The following is an 18,841-nucleotide window of genomic DNA, read 5'->3' on the forward strand; positions in this document are numbered from 1 at the left end:
AGCAGAGCTTTAACCAAGGAAGTATCTTCTGGTCATATCAAATATTTAATTTTAATTTAATTTAATTTGCAATTTTTACCCCACCCTATCCTGCAAGGTGGGCTCAGGGTGGCTTACAACATTAAAACATTGCAATAACAATACATAAAACATATCCAATTAAACACAACAAATTTAAAATATCTCATAAACATAATACATAAAATAGAGGATCATAGCTCCCACAATAGTATAGCCAAGGGCCATAGTTAAGCAGTTGGTACGACTTCAGCTAGTTAGTACCACTTAGCACAGCTTCAGGTCAGTGTGACACCACTTAAGGTTGTGACTCAGATGGAATACTGTGTACAATTCTGGTCACCGCACCTCAAAAAGGATATTATAGCGTTGGGAAAAGTCCAGAAAAGGGCAACTAGAATGATTAAAGGGTTGGAACACTTTCCTTATGAAGAAAGGTTAAAACGCTTGGGGCTCTTTGGCTTGGAGAAACGTCGACTGCGGGGTGACATGATAGAGGTTTACAAGATTATGCATGGGATGGAGAAAGCAGAGAAAGAAGTCCTTTTCTCCCTTTCTCACAATACAAGAACTCGTGGGCATTCGATGAAATTGCTGAGCAGTCAGGTTAAAACAGATAAAAGGAAGTCCTTCTTCACCCAAAGGGTGATTAACATGTGGAATTCACTGCCACAGGAGGTGCTGGCTACACGCATGGCCGGCTTCAAGAGGGGCCTTTGAGATCTAACCTAATTTGGGAGAGAGCTGCCACTCTACACCATGATCACCATTTATAATAATAATAATAATAATAATAACTTTTTATTTGTATCCCGCCCTCCCCGCAAGCAGGCTCAGGGCGGCTCACATCACATAAATACAGTATACAATAAGTATAAATACATTTACATTTATATTTATGTTAAATTATATCATAGCGATACAGCACCAAAAATACAATGGAATGTTTTAATGTTTAAGTGTTTTAAATAACTTTAAATTGTAGTTTTATTGGTTTAATTGTAAAAATGTATGTTGTTAGCTGCCCTGAGTCTGCTTGCGGAGAGGGCGGGATAGAAATTCAAAGAAAGAAAGAAAGAAAGAAAAAGAAAGAAAGAAAGAAAGAAAGAAAGAAAGAAAGAAAGAAAGAAAGAAAGAAAGAAAGAAAGAAAGAAAGATATGGAGCAGAGGTCCATCAGTGGCTATTAGCCACAGTGTGTATTTCCCCCTTCAGGGTCCTGTTTATCCAAATGCTTATTTTCAAGTCTTGGGAAGGACCCGGGTGAATCGTGCACACAGCTAGAATATTTCAAGACATCATGAGGCAAAATGAATACGGGTGTCATCGGGCATATTGTCACTAAAATTTAATGAACAGTAGGCAGGAAATAGTCATTCCCTCTCTTCAAGAAATCGTGGGAACTGCAAATCTGTTACTGGGTTTTTGAAATCTCTGGCAGAGAATTCGAGGCATCTTTACTCAAATACAGTTCCCAGACAGGCATTGCCAGATTGTTTGGGAGAAGCTGTGATAGCTGAAGCGCTCTAAAACTGTTGTGTGTAGAGATGAACCAGTGTCTGGTCTGTCAGTACACCAGCAGTTCTTTTGGTGGTGGCAGAGAGCTCCGTTCAGCGATGCATAAAAACACAGTTTTTCATTTCTCATAGTTTTTGCGCATATTTATTGTGAGTGGTTTTAATCCCGCCTCTTTCCTTTGCTAGTTTCCCCATTTCACTCTTCTGGAGTAAGGGTTGTGGCAGGCTGACGCTTTATTGAACACTAACATGTGAATCATAGAATCATGGAAGGGACCTCTAGGGTCATCTAGTCCTGCACAATGCAGGAAACTCACAAACACCTCCCCCTAAATTCACAGGATCTTCATTGCTGTCAGATGGCCATGTGAGTTGTGCCAGATTCCGGAACAGCACCTCCTCTGTCGCTGTCCCATGTTTCTTCTACAGTCTTTTAATATGTTGTTCTTTCTCCCCCAGGAAGAAGAAGAAGATCCCTTGCCTTCCAAAAAATGGCCAACAGTGGACGCTTCCTATTACGGTGGACGAGGAGTTGGTGGGATTAAAAGAATGGAGGTTGGTACTCCGGAGTGGTAGGTGTTAACGGTCTGAGGTACAGGACAGCGAGAGATCAATGACTTAGCTTTGTGCTTAGAATGAGCAGTGCCAACAGCTGCAGTGGTACAGCCATCATTCACACAAATGATCTCATTCCCTTTCCCACCTTTTTTGCAAGCAAATCAAGACAGCGTCCATAATGTACCCAGCTGAACTCATGAACTGTCTTACACTGAATTAGATTGTCCCTCAGATTCATTGTTCGCTTCTTGTACTGGCAGCGTCTCTTCAGGATCTTGGGTAGTGAGCTGTTTTGCATGGCTTTTTTTTTGTAGCAGGGACTCCTTTGCATATTAGGCTACATCCCCCCTGCTGTAGCCAGTCCTCCAAGAGCTTACAGTAATCCTTGTACTAAGAGCCCTGTAAGCTCTTGGAGGATTGACTACATCAGGGGGGTGTAGCCTAATATGCAAAGGAATTCCTGCTACAAAAAGAGCCCTGATCTTTTGTACCACCTACTGCTGGGTCCTTTTACTTGGAGTTTGAGCTTGGGACATTCTGCATGCACAGCAGTTGGAAAGGGCCTGCCCCCAGGGCCCCATTCAGACACTCTTGGCTTGATTTAGCAGAGGTGGTCTTCTTTGGGTCCAAGGACCATCTTTTGACTTTTGAGGTTTGCAAGGTCACACTCACGTTTCAACGCCAGCTTGGATTTTTTGAAGCTGAAATTGGTTTTTTTAAAGGGTTTGCTAGATGCTCATTGTAACCGATTGACTCACTTCCCACATAATGTCAGTCCCTTTAGAATACATCTTTTTAGCTATAGCACACTTCTAGGCAGATTCGGACAGAACTGATTTCATTAGTTCCAGCTCCTCGGAACTTCAGTGGCTTTGCAAAAAGAGAGAGAAACTAGTTCCAACGAACCAGTGGAAAAAAGAGAGAGAGGGAACAAGGCTTTTCAAGGCAATCTTGATGTTTAAAAAAACTCTTTTGGAAAAAAGTTATAGCTAACCGTCAGTATTTCAATTGTGGGCCAGCCAAGGAATCTTACAAGGGTGACATTGTATGTGATGTTTTGCTTCTGGTACAGCCAGCAGGAGTTTAAAAGAGACTGGAAGTCTGTGGTTGAGATCTCATGAACTCACTGGATGGCCTTAAGGTGAATTAATGCCAGTGTGGCGCAGTAATAAGAATGGCAGCTTAGAACAGCCAAAGCCAGTTTGAAACTCCTTTTCAGCCGTCAAGCTTACTGGATGACCCAGGGGCCCACTCACTCTTTCCTGGTCTAACCTACCTTGCAGGATTGTTGTGAATATTAAATGGAAAGAGAACATTGGGAGAAGAAGAAGAAGAATGCAGATTTATACCCCACACTTCTCTCTGAATCAGAGACTCAGAGCAGCTTACAATCTCCTATATCTTCTCCCCCCACAACAGACACCCTGTGAGGTGGGTGGGGCTGAGAGAGCTCTCCCAGAAGCTGCCCTTTCAAGGACAATCCTATGAGAGCTATGGCTAACCCAAGGCCATTCCAGCAGCTGCAAGTGGAGGAGTGGGGAATCAAACCCGATTCTCTCAGATAAGAATCCGCACACTTAACCACTACACCAAACTGACTCTCTCCCAGTTCTCCCAGCTAAGAGTCCACACACTTGACCACTACACCAAACTAGGAGGTGTTCATCCATTTGTCTTAGTTCCACATCTGTAATAGGTAGTACAGGCAGTGAGAAATGGTACACCAATTGTGTGTCAGCCTTTAGTTTGCTCACCTGATTATCTGAAGCCCATTTCTCCCATTGTTGCATTTAGAATTTATGCATCTCTTAAAAGATGCAAGTTCATAGCAGTATTGATTATCAAGATAAGACCTTCTATATCATTTTCACAAAGATCTACAACTCACAAAAACAAGCAGAGCTTTTTTTGAGCAGGAACGCAGTTCTGGCTAGCTTGGCATCAGAGGTTGTGGCCTAATATGCAAATGAGTCCCTGCTGGATTTTTTCTACAAAAAAAAGCCCTGTGTGAAAACAATGGGGACATCAGGGTGTGTGACCTAATATGCAAATGAATTCCTGCCTGGCTTTTCTACAAAGAAAAAAAAAAGCCCTGGTAATAAGGATTCTTAGAGATGTCCAGAGGTTAAAAAATAATGCAAAACTAGTCTTTCTGTGACCTGTTCCCAAACCTTTGATAATCTGCATAGATTTGAGTGATCTCTCCATTTCTAACATTGGTAGGTCTTATTTGGGAATCTGCGCTCAGTTTAAAAAAACAACAACAACACTAAATTTTATTTTATAGTATAATAATATAGCAACAGCAAACCGTGGGTTATTAATACATAACTTGGCTGGAGGTTTATGCACAATCATACTATTGAAGCACAAAAGATATAACAAAATATTATTCTGAAAAAATATTGGTTTTGGAGATTATAGAGTTACAGATTGCCATTAGCGTTAGGGGAAAAAAAGGACTGTGCTCACTTTTGATCTCTATAACCATGACAACCTATTGGTCACGGTTAAAGGAATTAGAATAGTCACTTCAGTTTTAATGCTAGAACCAGGGCTTTTTTTTTGGTAGCAGGAACTCCTTTGCATATTTCAGCAAACTACCCGCCCCCCCAGCCACTAATGCAGCAGCAGGAATTTGTCAGAGAAAAAGAGAAAAGCATTGAAATAGAGTAAGCCATGACTGTTGAAATCTGAAGACAGTGGTTTGAATCCTGTGGATCTATTCCACTTGTGATGATGTTTTGCTCTGACGCAAGAGAACTTTTGAGGCATGCCTTTTGTGTTGGAGATGGCTGCTTGCACCAGGGCCATGTACCACAGGCTTACTTAAGAGGCTAAGGGTTTTTTTTTCAATTTAACAGTGGATCCCACTCAAGCCTGACAACAGGACAGTGTTCTAGCAGCTGGTTTTCACATTTTGGTAACATGTCTTGGTTTTCTTAGGTTCGCTGGGGTGACAAAGGATCGACTGAAGAAGGTGCTCGGCTAGAGAAAGCCAAAAATGCTGTGGTAACTCTCCCTGAAGAACCGGATGAGCCATTCCAACCTAGACCACCAAAACCCAAACCTACCTCACAGTCTCCTCAGACCAAGTGGTACACACCAATTAAGGTACTCTTTAAGTCTTCATGCCATATAACGCCATCCTTTAAAACAAATGGAGGTTAGCTGTTACTCTTAATTGCACTGTTTATTGTTCTATTGTTTTTACTTGTTTAATTTTAATGTAGTGTTTTAACTCTGATCTGTAGGTTTTTATTGTTATTATTGAATGTTGTGATCTGCCCTGAGCCCATTTATGGGAAAGAGCGGAATAGAAGCCTACTGAATGAATGAATGAATGAATGAATGAATGAATGAATGAATGGATGGATGGATGGTTGGGTGGTCTGACTTAAGGTTGCCAGGAGAAAATGTTGGTGATGACAACCAGTGTGGTGCATTGGCTAGACTGTTGGTCTAGGACCTGGGACATCTGGGTTCTAGTCCCACTCTGCTATGAAGTGCATGAGGTAGCCTTAAGCCAGTCTTAGCCTAATTTTCCTAACAATGTTGTTTAAGGAGAAAGGGAGGGCGAACCATGGGATAGAAATAGGCAAGGTATGTAGGTGTCGCCTTAACTTGGATAGCCCCAGGCTAGCCTGATTGCATCAGATCTTGGAAGCTAAGCAGGGTTGGCCCTGGTTAATACTTGGATGGGAGACCACCAGAGGAATCCAGGGTTGCTGTGCAGAGTCAGGCAATGGCAAACCACCTTGATGCCAATTTCATAGAATCATAGAGTTGGAAGGGACCTCCAGGGTCGTCTAGTCCAACCCCCTGCACAATGCAGGGAATTCTCAAATACCTCCCCTTAAATTCTAGGATTAGCCTCTTTCTAGCCTCTCTTTAAAAACCTCCAAGGAAGGAGAGCCTACCACCTCCCGAGGAAGCCTGTTCCACTGAGGAACCGCTCTATCAGGAAGTTCTTCCTAATGTTGAGCCAGAAACTCTTCTGATTTAATTTCAACCCACTGGATCGGGTCCCACTTTTACACATGAAAAGGTGCCAAAGGGAGTTTTCAGCCAGTGTGGCAGCATACTATGTTATGTGCAGTGTACATGAGGGTCTTTGACCACTGTAGATAGGAGCCTTGATGCCTGAATTAGGGTATCCTTCAGTTTCTTGAATGCTGGCCTAGCTTTCCTTTCTCAAGCTCTGTTGGTCTTCTCCCCAGAATTCAGCCATGGGAAATGGAAGAGAGTGACGGGAGAGGAGAACAACATCATCTGCTTTGGATCCCCACTGAGGAGAAAAGCAGATTATAAATTAAGTAAATAAATAAACAAGGCAATACCATACCAGAGCATATGTAGCCAGCTAAGTATCTGAGAGAGCTGTCAATGCAGCCAGAAAAAGACTAGGACTAAGCATTTTTGCATAGAAAACAGTAGGGCCAGGAAACCATGGTGGTGCTGGAAGAAAGTCTGTGATAGCTAGGTAGGGTTGCCAGACCTGTGTTGGAAAATGCCTGGAGACTTTGAGGGTGAATCTGGGAGAAGGTGGGTGTAATGTACTGAGAACCGAGACGGTTTGAAGGCAACATGGTTTATTCAGTAGCACATTACAAGAGAGAGAACACGCGGGCCGGGTCCCGCTTATATACATTACCCGGAACTGCTCCCTTGTCTGACCAGTCCAATCCTGGTCAGTCAAACTTCCCACCACAGATCTTGATGGGCGGGGTGTCTGGCGAGCTACATCCGAGGACCCATGGGTCGCCTCTGTAGCGAACGCCATGCGGTACAACAGCTTATGTTCAAGACATAACAGTGGGGTTTGGGGAGGGGAGGGGCCTCATCATGGTATAATGCCATAAAGTCCATCCTTCAAAGCAGCCCTTTTCTCCAGGGGAGCTGATCTCTGCCAGCTGGAGACCGGTTGTACAAAGCGGGAGATCTCCAGGCCCCACCTGGAGGCTGGCAACCCTAGCTAGTAGTGCCACCCTGCCCCATAGAGAAAAATAATAATAAAAAAAGGGCTGATGGCATGACGTCACTTCAAGGATAAGGCCCAGAAGTGACATCAGCCCTCTAGTACTCGTTGGAAACTCTATGGAGAACCGTGGAGTGTTTGGCGAGTCCTAGAGAGGACTGGCATCACTTCCGGGTTTGCTGCTGATAGTCCTTCTGTTGCGAACCAGTTTGGGCCAGGAGTGTTGCCAACTGCCCTGTTCAGCTGTGGCGGCCCAGGGTCACTCCTAGACTCAGCACCATCACTTTCTTGATGCCTGTGAGTGGTGAGCCTTGCTAGATGGAGGAGCAGAAGAATAAGAAGCAGGTGCAGGGCCTTTTTTTTTGTAGCAGGAACTCCTTTGCATATTAGGCCACACACCCCTGATGTAGCCAATCCTCCTTGAGCTTACTGTAGGTCCTGTACGAAGAGCCCTGTAAGGAATTCTAGCAGGACCTCCTTTGCCTATTAGGCCACACCCCCTGATGGAGCCAATCCTCCTGGAGCTTACAGCAGGCCCTGTATGAAGAGCCCTGTAAGGAATTCTAGCAGGACCTCCTTTGCCTATTAGGCCACACCCCCTGATGGAGCCAATCCTCCTGGAGCTTACAGCAGGCCCTGTACGAAGAGCCCTGTAAGGAATTCTAGCAGGACCTCCTTTGCCTATTAGGCCACACCCCCTGATGGAGCCAATCCTCCTGGAGCTTCCAGTAGGCCCTGTGCGAAGAGCCCTGTAAGGTCTTGGAGAATTGGCTACATCAGAGGGGGGTGGCCTAATATGCAAAGGAGTTCCTGATACGAAAAAAAGCCCTGAGCAGGTGACATTTTCTTAATAGTGGAAGGCACAACAACTTTAAATCACAAAGAGTGTAATCCTAAAATTGCTTTCCCGGGAGTAAGCCCCATTGAGTAAGATTCTGAGTAGACTTGCTTTAGGAGTAGACTGAAAAACTATTAAAAAGGTGATCCCTCCAACCTTGGGGATTTACTCACCATCTGTTTCAAAAATCCCTTTTAAACAAAGGAGGGATAGAATAGCTGTACTAGCTGAGATCATAAAAGCTGTGGGATGCTGATTTCCATATATTTAATCTTCAGGTAGAGTTAAAGCAGGGAGGGGGAAAAAAAAGCAAAACCTCCCCAAAAAGTTGTTAAACGCCCGGACTTAGAATTTCACACTCATTTAACACGTTGTTAAGAACCACTTACTTAATCACACATCGCTGGCTCAATGTGTTCCCATTAAGCAGAATTTATGCCTAATAGTCCCCCATTTAAAGAGCACTCATCACACTGCACTGCTATTCGGTTGAAGATACTCCCCGGGACACTGTCCAAGGACAGGTAACATTTTCCTGAGAACTACTGTACTGTTTGCCAGCTAATCAAAAGTCCTCTTGGTCTCCTCTTTGCAGGGTCGCCTTGATGCACTGTGGGCTTTGCTGAGACGGCAGTACGACAGGGTGTCTTTGATGCGACCGCAGCAAGGAGATGAGGTTTGTGTGTCTGCGCGGGTGTGTGTGTGTGTTGAGACGTGCAGCTGTCCCTTTAAGACTGAATAACTCCTATCCAGACAGCTCCTTTTGGCACACAGAGGAATGGGCTTGGGCTTGACAGAGATTCACAGGGGTGGTTTGGGTGGTTACTGGACTGGCAAGAATCTTTACATGGTGGAGACAAAGGCGTTGAAATGTAATGGTGCGGAAGTGGTTTGAAACAAGAAGTGTTTGTGCGTCATGGCGCTGTCCCTATGACAGGCAGTTTTCACACCAGTATATCTTGCAGAACAAAAGAGGGTCGCATTTGAAGGTAGCAGAACCCTCTTTGGTCACATCGCGGGAAGACAAGAGTCAGTGGACCAGACAATAACGCTAGGGAAAGTCGAAGGCAGACGGAAAAGAGGAACACCCAACATGAGATGGATGGATTCAGTAAAGGAAGCCAGGGCTTTCTGTCTGCAAAACCTGAGCAAAGTTGTCAATGAGAGAATGTATTGGAGGGAGCACTGCAGGGCTTTTTTTGTAACAGAAACTCCTATGATTATTAAACCACACCCTCTGATGTAGCCAATCCTCCTGGAACTTATGGTAGGCCCTGTACTGAGAACCCTGTAAGCTCTTGGAAGATTAGCTACATCAGGGTGTGTGGCCTAATATGCAAAGGAGTTCCTGCCCTGGAGCATTGCATAGGGTTGCCATAAGCTGGAAGTTACCTGATGACGTATTTGTGCATACACCTTAAGATGAGGTTTCTCTCCTACAGAAATAGCATGGCACACATGGGTCACCTTCACACAACTCTGTTCCAAACATTTTTCTCCTGCAGCTTCCTTGTATTTATGAATCAGGCCTTTATGGACCTGTACAGCCCAAAGTGGGGGCCCAAGTGGATCTCAAAGTTGACATTATACAGGGAGTGGTTTTTATTCCAAGTTGAGACTGCTAGGAGCACCGTGGAAGTCCGGTAAAATGTGCAACTCTGCTATTGCTCAATTTAATTTAATTTGCATGCAGTTAATATAAACCAGAGGAGCTCATCTGCAAACTTTTGAATTACCAGTACTTTACTTGACAGCAGTATGGGCATCAAAAGACACCTGGTAGACCTGCTGCATTCTACCTTTTTTTGTTATTATTTGGTGGTTCCCAACAGTGGCATGATATTTCTGTGAATTTTGAAGACATCAGGGAAGGGCAGAACACTTGGGAGGGAAATCAGCAGACACATTTGTACTTCACTATGCTTGGGATCTCCAGGAGAGACATTAGGCTCAAGTGGGCAAGCCACTTCTTCGTTCGCTGTTCAAGTGAGGAGAGCATGACCCTACCATCTGGTGAGTAGCTTGCTAGAATCCCCATGTGGGCCTGTACAGAAGATTGATGATGAAAACAAAATTGCAATCACCTGTAACTATTTTGCATCAAGAATCTTCTGTGCAGGCACATACGCCATCCCTCCTACCCTTCAGCATCCTCTGGCTTCAGCGGCACTAGAAATACTAAGGGAGGGGGGGCACTGATGCACAGATGCACTTGGTCCCTGGGCAGGAACAAGCTGCTGGTTCTGGTGCACAGCACCCCCTGAAAGCTTCTAGCTGTAAAGACCTATCTGACAGCAGGCCTGCTCATACACCGTCCCCATGTGTGCCTGCATAGAAGAAACTCGATGAACAATAGTTATCCAAGGATAAATAAATGCAGTGCAACTTTGTTTTCTGCTTTCTATTTTGTTTTCTGTTTGAAAAACAGCATGTTTTATACCCCAAAGGAAAATCGACTCATTTCTTCATAAGTTCCTCGGTACATATTTGCTGCAATACCTTGTATGAGTGTGAACCGGTAACCAAAGCCCCACTCATAACACAACTGTCACGATAGACAGTGAACAAAGCAAAAGGGGCTGTTCTCACATTGCGTTATGTTCGCCGTAGAATTCACATTTGAATTCAAGATCTTGATCAAACCACTGAAATTGAGAGATGAGGGATCAAAGAAAAAAAAGATGGCTTCTTCCTTTGTGCAGGGGGTTGGACTAGATGACCCTAGAGGTCCCTTCCAACTCTATGATTCTATGATTCCTCCTCCTCTTCCTCTTTCCCCTTTCTGCACTGCTGTTCTTACAAATGCCAACTACGAATCCCAGCCACGGCCCAATCGGAGGGCCGCCTGCCGTCAACCGCAGAGGCTTTGATTGTGGAAGGAACTCCTCAGAGTCATAAATTTTGCAGCCCGCAATCGGCTAGGTGAGCGAGGGTTTGTACAGGTGCGAGCTAGCAGGTTGCTGCCAACATCTGTTCCGACCAGAGGCCTGGTTCTGCACCAGCCTGCAGCAAGGCTTCTGGACTGTCAGCAGATGTAGCGAAGAACGGTGTGGTGGGGTTTTAAAAAATTTTTGGTCTCACATTTGCTGCCCGAGGGGGAGCTGAAACACGAAAGGTAGAGCTGAGGGTGGACACAGCTGCGCTTCCAAACATGCCCGAGGCACAAATAGAAGAGATCTAATGTAGTTTGACTCTGTGGTGGTGGAGAGACGAGGACAGGGAGCCACTTCAGAGACAACTTAGCGGGGCAACATCTGCCACCAAGTTTCCAGGGAGTGACAGGGGACAGCAGGTAAGGATCGAAGTCTCTGCACAAACAGCCCGCTTTAGAACTTTGAGCTCGTTTGAAGGCCTTCCATCAAACGTCGCCGGAGTCCGCAGCAGGAGTTGGCAGTTTTCGTTTTTCAAAGCAGTGTTTTGGGGTGGGTGTTGATTTTAATTTTTTGTTTGTTGTTGTTGTTCCTGGCGCCACTAACAAGGTAATTTATAAATCATGCAACACCACGCATCCTTACTGTTTTGTTTAAAGTCGAGCAAGAAAAGAGAGGAGAAGAAAGAGCCCTAATACTTTGGAGGCTGTTCTGTAAAGAAAAGCCAATTAATTCTCAGAAGCGCTTCTTGGATTTAATCGAGGTTACGTTCACCTTCAGACCACATCGCTTTCACCAAGGCAGTCCACGGAATCTGTTTCAGTGCAGTCCCAGTGACATCTTGTCATGCTGTTGCATAAGATGGCGTCTGCTGTTGTCTCACCACCCCCCTCCTACCTCCAGCACTTGTTTCAAGAGGTTTCCAGCACACAGCTGATTGAAACTTAGCATGGAGTTCAGTGGTCACCAGAGAATCCATTGCTCTTCATCTAAGATGGCTCCTGCATTTTGATTTTGTGTGTCTCAGATTCCTGGAGAGAAAGTTGTCAAGCTTTCCCAGAGCCCTTTTGTATTATTACTTTTCCTTATTTAGTTTTTCCACCATTTGCTGTGCTTGATTCTGAAAGTACTTGAGCATCTTGGAGAGCCTGTGGCTCAGTGGAAAAGCAACTGCTTGGCATGCGGAAGATCCCAGGTTCAATTCCCAGCATATCCAGTTGAAAGGAATCAGGTACTAGTTCTTGAAATGATGTGAAAGACCTCTGCCTGAGACCCTGGAGAGCCACTGCCCGTCTGAGTAGACAGTACTGACTTTGATGGACTGGTAGTCTGATTCAGTATAAGGCAGCTTCATGTGTTCAAGTTGAAAAGATAACTTGAAGGCACTCAAAGGAGACATCATTCCACCTGCTTTGACATTTAGGTAGTATTATGGTCAGAGATGGCCCCAGGTCTTTGCAGAATGTGGTTTGGGCTACCAGCTGACAGGTTCAAGCTTACATAGAAGATTTGCCAGAGTTGGGTGGAGGGAACATCCAAAACAAGAGGTAGACTCTGGTGGGGACAGATCTCACAACCAGTGTTCCCTCTAAGCTGAGTTAGTGTAAACTAGCTCACAGTTTTTTAGACTCTGGTTCACACATTTTTGTCTTAGCTCTGGAAAAATGGCCCCAGAGCAAACTAATTTGTGATATCTGGGATCATACAACCCTCCTGGAGCAACAGCCATGATTGTCAGTGGGCCACACAGTTACTTCCTCTTTCATCAGTGCAGAGCTTTTTTTGAGCAGGAATGCAGTTCCGGCTGGCTTGGCATAAGGGGGTATGGCCTAATATGCAAATGAGTTCCTGCTGGGCCCTTTCTACAGAAAGCCCTGTGTGAAACAATGGTGGCATCATGGATGTGGCCTATTAAGCAAATGCATTCTTGCTAGGCTTTTTCTACAAAACCCTCCCCTGCATCAGTGGTACTCCCTCAATGGGAAGGCAGGAAGGGTGATATTGTCGTCGTCTGCCTTTTCACTGCAGTATCTTCTACCAACAAGACTGCTGAATCCAACTCCACAGCTTTTGAAAATGTGATGACCACAACAATGACCAACTACAAATACAAGTTGATGGGGTGTGAATTGGCAGAGACTGACCAAGAGCGAGATCTTGGGGTCGTGGTAGATAACTCACTGAAAATGTCAAGACAGTGCGATTGCAATAAAAAAGGCCAACACTATGCTGGGAATTATTAGGAAGGGAATTGAAAACAAATCAGCCAGTATCATAATGCCCCTGTATAAATCGATGGTGCGGTCTCATTTGGAGTACTGTGTGCAGTTCTGGTCGCCGCACCTCAAAAAGTCTATTATAGCATTGGAAAAAGTCCAGAAAAGGGCAGCTAGAATGATTAAAGGGTTGGAACACTTTTCCTATGAAGAAAGGTTAAAACACTTGGGGCTCTTTAGCTTGGAGAAATGTCGACTGTGGGGTGACATGATAGAGGTTTACAAGATTATGTATGGGATGGAGAAAGTAGAGAAAGAAGTCCTTTTCTCCCTTTCTCACAATACAAGAACTCATGGGCATTCAATGAAATTGCTGAGCAGTCGGGTTAAAACAGATAAAAGGAAGTACTTCTTCACCCAAAGAGTGATTAACATGTGGGATTCACTGCCACATGAGGTGGTGGTGGCTACAAGCATAGCCAGCTTCAAGAGGGGATTGGATAAAAATATGGAGCCAGAGGTCCATCAGTGGCTATTAGCCACAACATATTGATGGAACACTCTGTCTGGGGCAGTAATGCTCTGTATTCTTGGTGCTTGGGGGGCGGGGGGGGGACAAAGTGGAAGGGCTTCTAGACCCACTTGTGAACCTCCTGATGGCACTTGGGTTTTGTTTTTTTGGCCACTGTGTGACACAGAGTGTTGGACTGAATAGGCCATTGCCCTGATCCAACATGGCTTCTCTTATGTTCTTATGAAACACCTTCTGTATCTGTATATGACTGTGCTCAATCATAAAACGCAAGCTCCCTTATTCTGGCACCGCTATTATGACCTGTTGGGAGCAGACGTGCTTTATGTTAATGCTGAGTATCTCATTAGTCCAGTTTACAGAAGGGCTCGCTACCCATCCAGAGGCAGCAAGTAGAAAGCTGACAGTTTAATTCAGTTGCTCCTCTCCAGGGGAGATGTGACAGCTTTAACTGTCTTGTGTACCCAGATTTATGAACTAGTTCTACGCTCTTAACCAGATTAGTTCCTTTTCCATTAACTGTGGAAAATAGGGCAGCTGTCCGAGGGGCTGGTTGTAAATTCGATAATGTCTGCTGTGTTAATCTGTAGGCTTTTCAGATGGGGAAGGCAACAGATAACAGGATTAAAGTTTCACGACCCAAGGTTTTCACAGCCTGCGAGGGGGGCACCGGGAGAAGGGGGCACAGGGGAAGGGAGGTGGTGGTGCGTTCAGGGGAATGGAGAACGACTTCTGGCATTAATCTTAATTGATTGCCAAGAGGTTTTAATCTGGGTTATTAATTAGGAGAGCCCTTAACACACTGTCTGCACAGGAGCATCAGATGCTCTTTTCAGAATTAGGTTGCATATAATATATGGACAGGCAATGGAACAAAAGCCCGTATTGCATGAAGGGTTTCGTTGACTATGTATAGCTATATAAAATAGGAAGATAGTAACAAAATTTGATACATGCTGACATTGATGTGAATTTGGAGAATACAGATGAATTTTGTGAATATCTCTGACCAGTTTTTGGACATACACGAAACGAAAGCACGTACGATTGACCAAGGTAGCTTTGAATTTTGAGACCTTCGCAACGTTTGTTGGGATTTAGGGATTCCTACTGTGTATTCTGAGTTAGATATACAGGCAGCATGTGTATAGTTTCTGGATGGATTCTCTCAGGAGCCGCCGTCAGGCACTGTGGTTTCATCAGGACATTCACTGGTGCTGTTGTGATATTCTTTTGTCTTTTTTCTGCACAGGGCTGCTTCCCTCCCTTTAGTAGAGGCCTTAGTATAGTATAGTATAGTATAGTATAAATGGAGAAAGGACTTTACTCCCTTTCGCACGATGCAAGAATTCGTGGACATTTAAAATGAAATTGCTGAGCAGTCGGGTTAGAATGGATAAAAGGAAGTACTTCTTCTAAAGAAGAAGACTGCAGATTTATACCCCGCCCTTCTCTCTGAATCAGAGACTCAGAGCGGTTTATAGTCTCCTATATCTTCTCCCCCCACAACAGACACCCTGTGAGGTAGGTGGGGCTGAGAGGGCTCTCACAGCAGCTGCCCTTTCAAGGACAACTCCTGTGATAGCTATGGCTGACCCAAGGCCATTCCAGCAGCTGCAAGTAGAGGAGTGGGGAATCAAACCCGGTTCTCCCAGCTAAGAGTCCACACACTTAACCACTACACCAAACTGGCTCTCAGTGTATCTGTCCATTGAAGTTAGGCAGTTTCCCTTACCTAAAGGATTTCTTAAGAGGCCAGGTTTACAGTGCCATCTAATCCCCCTCGCCCAATAATGGCTCCTGTTTATAAGGTGGTAACTAGATGACCTGGTACCACCTGGGATCCTTCTTCATTCTCCACCTAGCTCACTCATTTTTTATAGTCCAATCTTAATAGTCTTCATCTGTTCCAGTCCTTGGACCCACTGGGAAGCCATCATGAATCATAGTAGGGGGCAGATCGCAGTCTGAGAAACTCTTCCCCCAGCCCAGTTCTAGGGCAGCCGTCTGCAAAGGATTCATTTATTTATATTTTTAGTAGTTTAAAGTGACTTACAATAAATTCAAAACACATGCAAACTATAAAAGCAATAAAAATCATCAATAATAATTTAAACTAACAAAAAGGCATAAAAACAGCTCCAAAACCAGCATTAAAAAGAGGAACAAAACAGCAGCGATGTATGAATAAAAATCACAGATACCATCAGAATCTGCATAAAATGCGTAAAACAGAGTCAGGCAAATGAAATACTTCAGGTAATATATGAGGCGATAAAAACAGGAAGAGGAAGAAATAACTTGAGTGTAAGCAAATAAGCATAGTTCTTGCATTGCATCCTTATGCGATAATAATTCATGCCTCTTTCAGGTTACAGTTCTAAGCATCCACTTACAGGGGAAAATTCAGAATACAGAGTTAAAATTCTTACCCGCAGAAGAAAGGGGCAAATCCCAATCAAGTAGCAGCTCAAAGTGGAGCTGAAGATCACCTCACTTGCCTATAAAATAGATGTCTAATTTGGCACCAGGGCCAGTGAGTTTGTGTAGCATTTTTGATGGCTTGTTTATGTGTATGCTGATTTGTCCTGATAGTGTGCAAATCTTTTGTACTGACGAATGGGTGTGATGTATCCTGGGACATGTTCTGGTCATCACATTTTCCAATACCTATGGAGTTGGATCCAGCAGTCTTGTTGGTAGAAGACACTGCAATGAGAAGGCAGAAGGGGATGATCTCACCCTTCCTACCTCTTCCATTGATGGAGCACCACTGATGAAAGAGGAAGTGACTGTGTTACTGCCAGGGCTTTTTCTGTAGTAGGAACTCCTTTGAATATTAGGCCACACACCCCTGATGTAGCCAATCCTCCAAGAGCTTAAGGGCTCTTACTACAGGACGTAGGGAGGGACGGTAGCTCAGTGGTAGAGCATTTGCTTGGTAAGCAGAAGGTCCCAGGTTCAATCCCTGGCATCTCCAAAAAAGGGTCCAGGCAAATAGGTGTGAAAAACCTCAGCTTGAGACCCTGGAGAGCCACTGCCAGTCTGAGAAGACAATACTGACTTTGATGGACCAAGGGTCTGATTCAGTAGAAGCAGCTTCATATGTTCATATATGTTCAATAGCGTAAGCTCTTGGAGGATTGGCTATATCAGGGGCGCGTGGCCTAATATGCAAAGGAGTTCCTGCTACAAAAAAGCCCTGATTACTTCCCCCTGCACACTGGTCATCATGACTGTTGTCCATGAGGGTTGTATGATCCCAGGTATCACCTTTCCTAGGGTCAGAACTGGCTTCTGGTGGGAGGGGAATGTAGGGAACATCAGTGATTTTTGTACGAGTGGTTCACTGAACCCAATCCATCATATCTTGAATATCTTTTGACCCTGGTGGTAGGACATGTCAGAAGGTATGTAACCTAGCACTCAGGAGTCTTGTAGAAGCCAGAACCGCCCCCCTCCCTCCACCCCCAATAAAACCTGGAGATAGACCTAACAAAAAGAGACATTACTCCATCATCAAGAAATGATTTGTCGACAGACTCAAAGAGGAACCACAAAATTCTTTGAATGCTCACAAGCTTTAAGGACATTAGCATATTTCTCAGAAAGAGACATGCTTTCCAAAAAGATAGAAATAGGGACAGTTTGTTTCAGGTGAGCATAAAAAAAAAATCTAATTTTACTACTTCTCATCTTTTTATTGTACTCCTATAACTCTCGATGATTTTATTATTTTCACAATTAATTTTTGCATGTTCAAAGCCCATATTAATGAAGTACGGTTTCATTAAGATATTAAAAGTAGAAGGAGGGGAGGGAGAAGTATTAAAGAGTTGAGTTATTAACATTTTGAAATTGCCAAGAGTGCTTACCAAGTAAGGTGTGTTTTTTTTTTTTTTGGTCGCAAAATCTGAATTAACTTTTTGAGGGTCCCTCCTATATTTTTTGTCTGTCTTCCAGATATCATTTAGGCATGTCACGTTGATCTGTTTTTTTTCCAAACATGAATCTGCTTCTGATGGGAAATGCTATAGGAAATGCCAAAATGGTGTTGGTTTTTCAGTTCTGTGAAATGGAGAGGGAGGCGCTCGGATACCGTGATGGTGGGAGCATGACTATTGATTTGTATCGAGGGCAAGAATAGGGTTGCCAACTCCAGGTTGGAATGTGCCTGGAGATTTTGGAGATGGAGCTTGAAGTGATCCAACAAGCCTTGTGGCTGAGTGGGGATTGGAAGAACCAGGGCTTCTATTTTTTTGAGCAGGAACACGGTTCCGGCTGGCTTGGTGTCGGGGTGTATGGCCTGATATGCTGGTCTTTTTTTGTAGAAAAAGCCCTGTGTGAAACAATGGTAATGTCAGGGGGTGCGGCCTAATATGCAAATAAGTTCTCGCTGGGCTTTTTCTTTTTAAAAAAGCCCTAGGAACAACCATGAGTCTCTGACCACTGTGCTACATTAGCTCCTGGTGCATGCCAGGCAGGCAAAATACTGCTGGTGGTGGGTTCGACAGCCAGAAACCTTCTGGCAGCACTGACTACGGTCTAGTAGACGGATCTATCACAAAGCCAATGGAGTCAGAGCCTTTAACAGTATCTAATGCCCTCTACATGGGGCTGCCCTTGTCCCAAATCCAGCGACTCCAGCTAGTGCAGAATGCTGCAGCCAGGCTGTTAATGGGAGTTTCTCTACGGAGCACATTCAGCCTGTGCTGAAAGCACTGCCCTGGCTACCAATAGTGCACCAGATTCGTTTCAAGGTGCTGGTTATCACCTTTAAAGCCCTATATGGCCAAGGTCCTGCATACCTTAGGGACCACCTTTCCCTGCATATGCCCCAGCGAGCACTTCCGTCTGGGTCTCAAAACCTGTTGACAGTTCCCAGCATCAGAGAAGCGAGGCTCAAATCAACAAGAGCCGGGGCCTTTTCCGTTGCTGCCCCTAGCTGGTGGAATGAGCTGCCAGAAGAGATCAGGGCCCTGCGAGAGCTTCCACAGTTCCGCAGGGCCTGCAAAACGGCACTCTTCCGCCATGCATTTTCATAATGGCAACATCTGCAGCAGCAGGACCGGCCCATAAAAACATCACCGGCAGTCTACCTCTCCATGCTATTGCGATCCTACGACTTCTTAGAATGGCTAACCACCATTCAGATGGCTGTCTGAAACCATGTTACCAGTACAAGTAGATTTTTAGAAATCGTTTTTATGTTTTTATTGTTGTTTTATTTTATTTGGTCGCACAAATATAACTGTGTGACCTCTAATTTGTGAGCCACCCTGAGCCTGCCTCGGTGGGCAGGGTGGGATATAAATA

The 18,841-nt window shown here is 44.6% G+C and overlaps 1 protein-coding gene across 1 annotated transcript in view; it reads left to right on the top strand.

The window, feature by feature from the left end:
* The window catches only part of ANTXR2 (ANTXR cell adhesion molecule 2), a 213,004-nt gene that overhangs the window by 131,709 nt on the left and 62,454 nt on the right, over positions 1-18,841 (top strand). The window contains exons 14-16 of the mRNA XM_060247137.1: positions 1,993-2,088; positions 5,038-5,205; positions 8,503-8,583. Of these exons, the coding sequence (XP_060103120.1) occupies positions 1,993-2,088; positions 5,038-5,205; positions 8,503-8,583 (345 nt within the window). The remainder of the gene's footprint in view (positions 1-1,992; positions 2,089-5,037; positions 5,206-8,502; positions 8,584-18,841) is intronic.

Source organism: Heteronotia binoei, chromosome 9 (genome assembly GCF_032191835.1).
Source record: "Heteronotia binoei isolate CCM8104 ecotype False Entrance Well chromosome 9, APGP_CSIRO_Hbin_v1, whole genome shotgun sequence".
Lineage (NCBI taxonomy): Eukaryota > Metazoa > Chordata > Lepidosauria > Squamata > Gekkonidae > Heteronotia > Heteronotia binoei.